The 8,163-nt window shown below is 53.6% G+C and overlaps 1 protein-coding gene across 1 annotated transcript; it reads left to right on the top strand.

Moving 5' to 3' along the window:
• Positions 1-3,467: 3,467 nt before the first annotated feature.
• Rassf10 (Ras association domain family member 10) lies at positions 3,468-7,748 on the top strand. Its single transcript, XM_004851445.3, has one exon. It carries the CDS (start codon positions 3,690-3,692, stop codon positions 5,193-5,195), a length of 1,506 nt encoding a protein of 501 aa, XP_004851502.1. The 5' UTR covers positions 3,468-3,689; the 3' UTR covers positions 5,196-7,748.
• The last annotated feature ends 415 nt before the right edge of the window (positions 7,749-8,163 follow it).

The following is an 8,163-nucleotide window of genomic DNA, read 5'->3' as shown; positions in this document are numbered from 1 at the left end:
AGGGACAAAAGAAGAGCAAGAACCCAGTTCTCTCTGGAGGAGGAAAGAAAGAACTGCAGGGCAGGTGGACTTTGAGCTGAGCTTCTGAAGGAGGAGTTTTCGAAGTGTTTAAGAGTGATCCTAACTAGCAGGAAAAGCACAGATGCTGAAGATGCAGAAGCTACTCCAGATAGGGAGGTGTTGACTCGCTAGAATGCAGGATACCTTCATTGACCCATTTATGTATTGAACAGCTACTGAAAAAACCTAGCATGTGTCAGACATTGTGCTAAATGCGGAGGATTCAAAGGTAAGCAAAACAGACCTTTGTGGAGCTTAAAATCCACTAGGGATGGCAGCTGATTAGAGAGCTCTAACAAGCATGTGTGAGATGAAAGGAGGAAGCACAACCCTAGCATGTGTGGGAGGAGTTGGGGGTGGTGGGCTGGTCCAATTTCAAGAGGCGTCTGCCATCATGCCAGGGACAGGAGACCCCTCAGTCTGTCACCAAGTCCTGCTTCTCCCCGTCCTTGATAGCTCTCAATTTTGTCCAATCCTCCCACCACCACTATGCTCAGCATAGGCCACTACCGCGTCCTTCAATGAACATGACAGTCTTCTAAAGCAGAGGTCCCCCACAGAGGTACCAGACCCTGGCCTATTAGGACCCTGTCTACATAGTAGGAAATGAACTTTCATTGCCGCCTGAGCTGCACCTCCTTGCAGATCAGAGGAGCGAGAACCTGACTGTGATCTACACAGGAGAGGGATGTAGGCTGTGTGCTCCTCTGAATCCTCCCCAACCTCCAACCCCTCTTTGTGGAAAAATTTCCTTCCATGAAACTTGTCCCTGGCACCAAAGAAGTTGGGGGGCTGCTGTTCTAAAGGGTTTCCCCACCCGACTCTCCCGCATCATTCCCAATGCAAACAGCAATCTTTTAAGAGTGAAAATCTCATCACGTCATGTCCTGTGCTGGGGAGAATTCTAGGCTGACCTCCATTCCCCTGGTGTCACTCTCCTGGCTGTGTTACACTGCACAGAAAAAGGGCTTTTGCAGAGAGTAGTTGGGGTGGCTAATCAGTTGGCCTCAGGATGAAGTGTACAGGTTTCATTAGGGTTTGCCTAATGAAGCAAGCTGTTTGTTTTCCAGCACTGGGGCTTGAACCTAGGGCCTTCACACCGAGCTGCATTCCCAGCCCCTTCTAAAAATTTAAAAAATTTGAGACAGGGTCTCTCTAAGTCACCCTGACTGGGCTCAAACTCACCATCCTTCTGCCCCACCCTCCTGGAGCACTGGGATTATGAATGTGAGCCACCATACCTGGCAAAGCAAGCCCTTTAAAAGCAAAGCTTTATCCAGCCAGTGGTAGGAAGAGGACATCAGGCAGACTGGATGCAAAGGAGGACTGGATCAACTCCAGCTGCCTTTGCTGATTTAAAGTGGGGAAGGGAGTAGCTCGTGGGAAGGCCTGTAAATGGCCGTTAGAAGATGAGACTCCACTGACAGCCACTAAGAAAATGGGGACTTCAGTCCTACAACTGAAAGGAACTGGATTCTAAAACAATATGAATGAGTTTTAAAATGGATTTTCCCCCCAGGACTCAAACCAGCTGGCACCTTGCCTTTGGCTTGGGATAAGCTGGGCAGAATACCCAGCAGCCACACCAAGCAAGACTTGTGACAAACAGAAAGGTGAAATCACACATGGGTGTTGTTCCAAGCCACCAAGTTTGTGGTAGTGTACTGGATAGCAGTAGGATACTAATATACCTCCCAGGTTTCCAACCCTCCAATAAAACCATTGTGGACTTACAGGTCCAGGCGTTTGGTCCTTGAAACAGTCCTATTAAGCAAGTATTTTTATTACCACCATTTCATAGATGAGATAACTGAGGCTCAGGGGGAGTAAATACTTTTCCTAAGGTCACAGTTAAATAAGCAACCTGCCTGACCCCAGCATCTACACTAACTTCTTGTCCTTGGGATAAATTCAAATACAGATGCATGGAATGAAAGCCTCTTCCTGATCTGGTTCCTGCTCGACACCCAGCTTTTGTTAGGCATGTGTCTCAGGTAAACTCTTTACAGCCCCAGTGACTCCCATGTTCTCTGCATCTCAGGTAAACTCTTTACAGCCCCAGTAACTGCCATGTTCTCTGTCTCCTTGACTGCTCATTGGTTCTTCCAGCCCGGAATGTGTTCTACCCTCCCCTTCATTTATCTTTCCTTCCACAAGTGGTTCTTTGGGTCTGCCCAAGATGCAATGCCCAGTGGGAAGCCTTGATTTTTCCCAGATGGGGCTGGATGCCACTGTATTACCCAGGTAGGCTCTCTTCACACCTTCTGGCCTTCCTTAGCAGAATCCAGAAGCCACTGTGTTAGAACTGTTTCCTCATCTGTGCTGGTCACTAGATGGTGAGCTCCTTGCAAGCCCGGAATGGTGAATTGTTCCTCATCCAATCCCTAGCTCAGGATGTGGAGCACAGGAGGAACTCAGTAAACATTTACTGAATGAATCGGTGGATTTACCCAAGAAGCAATGAGGAGCCATCCGAGGTCTGGAAGCAAGGGGCTGAGCTTATCACATCTGCTCCCGGGACCAGCTCAGAGCAACCCTTGCACGAAAGGGACCATTCTCATCGGCGGCTGGGATGACAGGACTTCATGGTGGCTGTGAATTTTGCATGTTGTGAAGTGTGGATCTTATCTCATCTGGACCATGTCTGGATACCAGGAGACGCCAGAAACCGTCCAGGTAAAGACCTGGGTCTCCCCTTATGGCAGTGGGACGCTGAAAGAGCATGTAACTTGGGTCTGGGCCCCAAAGTCCCTCTACAGTTAGGAGTTTCCCTGCCCAGAAGGGAGTGGGAAGGAGTGCTGTAGGGTCCCACAGGCACGGCCTGCGGGTAAGTAGGAGCCACCTCCTAAGGCTTCTCTCTAGCCTGGACCTTTCCAAACACACAGAAGCTCAAGGAGCCCCTGCTCTTCCTTCTTAAATACGCAAATATTGCTTCCTGTCAGGGAAGACTGGAAGGTCTTCCGCTTAGAGGCAGCGCTTCCCTCTCCTGGCTCATCAAGCAACGCGATTACAGCGTCTCGGTTAGAGATCACTGGATGCCTCAGTTTCCCTACTGTGCAAAGGGCACTTCTCAGCCAGCGATGCCCTGGAGGAGCGAGAAGGTGCAAAAGTCTGGTCAAGGTGGATCCAGCCACCTCCAGAGGAAAGGGGCGGGGTGCTGATAACCGCGGAGGCGCGAGCTCCAGGTCCTGGTCGGAGACTCCCGAGTCCCTCCTGGCATTGGCTCGCGGAGGAGCTCAGAGTTGGACCCGGGACGTCAGCGACGCGAGCGAGAGGCAGGCGGGGCGCGGGGAGGCTGGGAGGGGCGAGTGTCGGCGCCGCGCCTCCAGGGCTCCTGGCCGCAGCTCTGGGCGCTGGGGGCGGGAAGGGGTGGAGCCACGCGGGGAGGAGCAAAACCCGGAGGCCTCGGGCACGGGGGCAGAGCCAGAGCAGCGGGAGCCCGAGCCCGGGCGCGCGGCCTCCGGAGTGCCAGCCGTCCGGGCCGAGCGCAGCGCCGGCGCCCGCCTTTCCTGCGCAGCCGGAGAGAGAGGCCAGCGTCGCCGGGGACGGGGCCACGGATTCTACAATCCCAGGGCGGCGCTGCCCAAACGGGGCCCGGCTGGACCTGCCATTGGCGTCCGTACTGCGCCATGGATCCCTCGGAGAAGAAGATCTCCGTGTGGATCTGTCAGCAGGAGAAGCTGGTGTCCGGCCTCTCCCGCCGCACCACTTGCTCGGACGTGGTGCGCGTGCTCTTGGAGGACGGCTGCCGGCGGCGCCGGGGTCAGCGGGGGGGCCAGCGCCGGGGGAGGGCCGGTGACCCGCCCGACCAGGGAGAATTGCCCGAATCCCTGGAAGAAAACGACGAGGAGGATGACGAGGCGCTGCCCCAGGGCATGCTGTGTGGGCCCCCGCAGTGCTATTGCATCGTGGAGAAGTGGCGCGGCTTTGAGCGCATCCTGCCCAACAAGACGCGCATCTTGCGCCTCTGGGCCGCCTGGGGCGACGAGCAAGAGAACGTGCGCTTCGTGCTGGTGCGCAGCGAGGCGTCCTTGCCCAACGCGGGCCCGCGCAGTGCCGAGGCGCGGGTGGTGCTCAGCCGGGAGCGCCCCTGCTTGGTCCGCGGAGCCCCTGTTCGGCCCAGCCTGGCCATGACCCAGGAGAAACAGCGGCGGGTGGTGCGCAAGGCCTTCCGCAAGCTGGCTAAGCTCAACCGGCGGCGCCAGCTGCAGCCGCCGTCACCCTGTTCGTCCACGTCGTCGTCCACCGCCTCGTCCTACTCCCCGCCGCCGCGCGCCCCTGAAAGTGCGTCGGTGGAGCGCATGGAGACGCTGGTGCACCTGGTGCTGTCGCAGGACCACACCATCCGCCAGCAGGTGCAGCGGCTCCGGGAGCTGGACCGCGAGATCGACCGCTACGAAGCCAAGGTGCACTTGGACCGCATGCGGCGGCACGGGGTTAACTACGTGCAGGACACTTACTTGGTGGGGGTGGACGTTGAGCTGGACGGGCCCACCCCGGGAGAGGAGCCGGGGAAGGAGGCGGCGGCAGCTGCGCCCCTGGACAGTGAGGCGCAGGCGGCGGCGCTGGAAGAGTTGGCCCGGCGCTGCGACGACCTGCTGCAGCTGCAGGAGCAGCGAGCCCAGCAGGAGGAGGTGCTGGAGCGCCTCTCGACCGAGATCCAGGAGGAGCTGAACCAGAGGTGGATGGAGCGGCGCAAGGAGGAGCTGGCGGCGCGCGAGGAGCCCCCGGAGCCTGACGGCGGCCCGGACGGCGAGCTGCTGCTGGAGCAGGAGCGGGTCAGGACCCAGCTCAGCACCAGCCTTTACATCGGGCTGCGGCTCAACACGGACCTGGAGACCGTCAAGGCGGACTTGGATTACAGCCAGCAGCAGCGGGACAGCAAGGAGCGTGAGCTGCAGGGCCTCCTCCGGACTCTGCACAATTTGGAACCGACGGTGGGGCGGGATGGGGCTCCCAGCCCCGGCCCACCCGCGCGGGAACCCCGGCCTAAAGCCTGTGCCGAGGTGTGGGTGGACCAGGCCCGCGGACTGGCCAAGAGCTGTCCTGGCAACGACGAGGACTCGGACACGGGGCTGAGCTCCATGCACAGCCAGGACTCGGACTCCGTGCCGGTGTGCGAGTCCCTCGTGTAGGAGGAGCAAGGAGGGAGACGCAATGTCTTCCTGTCTCGCAGCGTGCATTGGCCGGGCTGCTCAGAGACTTGAATCAGGCTTCCGGGAGCCGGGAGCTCCTTGGAGGAGGCCGCCGCGCTCCCATCTGAAATCTCACTCGGGCGGTCGGGGAGGGCTGGGGGCCCTGCCGGGCCGCGGGCGGCGGCGCCCTTCTGCCTCCGGAGTTGAGTGTGGGGCGAGGAGACCGGGCTCCATTCCAACCTCTTTGGAGGGAAAGGAGTGAGGAGTTGAGGACCCGCCCCCCTCCCCAAACCCACACACATTATTGGAAAACAAGCACTCCTGGGAAGTTGACGTGGTCCGAGCCCATTTTCAAAACTGAAAAAAAAGTATTATGGAGATTTCACCACTCTTCTGTATGGGAAGGACTGATGGCAGCTAGAACTGTAGTTGGTGACATAAAGTGCTCTTAGGAGAAACACTTGGATGAAAAGGAAATTCCTTGAATGTTAATTGTGACTGTAAACGTGTTAAAACTAGCCAAAGAGGACGCACTGGTGTTGGTCCCAGCCTTACTGAACATCTTTGATAAAACCCTTAGGCACCAAAATCCTGGCTGTTTACATTTCTTCAGACTGGGGAACTGCCCATCTGCTGAATTACTTGCCTTTTATTTTTGTTCAAAGGCTAAACTGTATCGAAGTCTAACTCTGTATTTCCGTCTGGTAAATACAATACATGTTAAAGTGGGAGCCTTTTTCAAAAATTACCGTTTATTATGACAGAAGCCAAACATAACCCGTTTGAGATTTAAAATCCTGGCAAACATAATTCCTGGTTAAAATTTAATCTGAGCCCTTTGGGATTTGTTCTTTGAGAGGCAGGTGTGTTGTCCTTTAGTTCATATTGCTCCTTCATTGACTCAATCGCTGTTATTTCAGAAAAAAAAAATAAAATAAAAGGGGAGTCACAGAACTCACTTTCCACACGCTGTTTTAACGAGCACCACTTTAAACTAAAACTTGAAAGCAAAGATCTTTGCATGGTGTTCAGCTTTTAAACAGCCCTGTAATTACAACTAACCATGACCTCAACTCATTTTACCCAAACCCAAGTCTAACTTCAGTATCTCTGGTCAGAGGTGATTTACTTGTTCAAATTTAAAGTAGTGTCAATGTCAAGGTTTTCTTGATTAGGGCAAAAAAAAAAGTATGAAGTCTCATAATACACCTGGGGTGAGCTCTTGGATTAACCCCAGAACACGGCTATGGAGAAATGCATATGAAAGTGAGCCGAGGCCTTGACCTGCCCTTGTCTGGCACACACCTGTGCCCTGCTAGGGGACATGGAGGGGGTCACCTTCTCTGAAGCTAATGGTAGAGCTGGTCAGCTCTTAGGATAATTGTTGCAGTTATTTCAGTTAAGGCTTATCAGTGGTAGCTGCTTGCCTGGAGGGCCTCCTTCTGGAGCTCAGGACTTCTGAGGAATTTGGGATCTAATCTGTCCTGAGGAGGTAGCAACAGTGGGTTGCACGTGTGGTGCCAGGTCGGTGCCGGAGTTGCACTGAGCCCAACTGTGAGAGACCAGCGCCAGTGTCAGGCCGACATGTGAAGATAACTCCAGAGGCCTTGCTTTCTGGAGGCCCAGATCCTCTGTCTGCTGCCACAGGAGCCTGACCTTCTGAGGGACGGACGGCCTCACCTCCACCACCACTGCCGTGGTATTACAGCACACGTGCCTGTTTTCAGATTTTCAAGTAAAACCAGAATTAAAAGACTGTTTTCTAATTTGATGTTTGCCAAAGACCTTATGTGGCATGATTATTATTATTATTTTTAAAGTTACATCTGATTCAGAAACATCCATGTGTTTGATCTTGAGCATGATGACAATGAGGATGGGCCTGGAAGAAACCCACCATGTTCAATTGTTCAATCCCATAAGCACAAAGCCAACAATAGCTTTCATTTTGAGGCTGAGATGAAATCTTCATTCTTGTGTGACCAATGCCTCTTGTCTGTATGGCTTCGGCTGGCAATGGGCTGACCTGGTGGTTTTTAAATTATTGTGCTCCACCCCCAAGGTGGGAGGGGAGGTGGTTCTCGGATGTTTATTAACTCAGAAAAAAGACAGAATTTGGCAAGAGAGGACCAACTGCCTGGCAGGAAGGAGCTGTTTTCCTTTTCACTGTTATTATTTTAAACTTTGATGAGCTGCTGACGTCAGCAAATATGTTTGAAGCCTGTAAAGCCAACAAGCCACATCACAGAGAGGAGAAGCCCCGTGGGGTGTTCTGGGCTCTGCTCCTGGAACCTTCCCTGCCCTGACCACCTGAAGTTGTTTGCCTAGTCAACTCTTCAGGCAGCCCGGGAGGCTTTATTTCTAACAAAGGACAGCCCAGGCTGCCCATCATCCAAATCAGTTATATTCCTAAAAGCCGCTCTCTGTGTGGGTAGGAGCAAGGAGGAGGGGGGAGGAAGAAGGAGACAATAGTTCCTTTTAGGAAGAGCTTTGCAAACCTGGGAAAGGTACAGTGCCAGCAGAGGGACACGCTTAATAAACGCTGTGTTTCAACTTGGGATCACATGTATGTATAGTCCTCACTGCACCAGGCATGCACAGCACCAGGTGCCCGGCTTCAGGATGTCAGGGCACCTGGGAGAAGAGACTCCAGGCCTCTCCAAGGTCCCGGAGAGGAAACAGCAAGCTTGAGGACAGGAGGAGGACACACAGGCTCCTCAGCAGCCAGCCCCATCCTGTTTTTGGAATTGAAACAATCTGTTGTATTTTAAAAGTCTGAATTATTTCATTCTCAGCCATCTCCCAAACCCAAGGATTCTATATGGTGTCTCTAGGTTTGTTTACTTTCTTATATAAAATGTTTTTATTGTTACTCTTTTAACTGATTAGAAAAGTCCTTAGGATGAGCCTGAAAATAATATGAATACAGAGAAAGAAAAGTCACTCTATATCTTTTATCACTAAAAAC

This window comes from Heterocephalus glaber, unplaced genomic scaffold (assembly GCF_053883595.1).
Source record: "Heterocephalus glaber isolate CG9 unplaced genomic scaffold, H.glaber_assembly_v1.0 deba00001428, whole genome shotgun sequence".
NCBI classification, from domain to species: domain Eukaryota; kingdom Metazoa; phylum Chordata; class Mammalia; order Rodentia; family Bathyergidae; genus Heterocephalus; species Heterocephalus glaber.
This window is presented reverse-complemented; position numbering and strand designations above follow the sequence as displayed.

Excerpts from the sequence above, each read along its gene's own strand:
- Rassf10 (XM_004851445.3), top strand. The coding sequence starts at position 3,690 with ATGGATCCCTCGGAGAAGAAGATCTCCGTGTGGATCTGTCAGCAGGAG.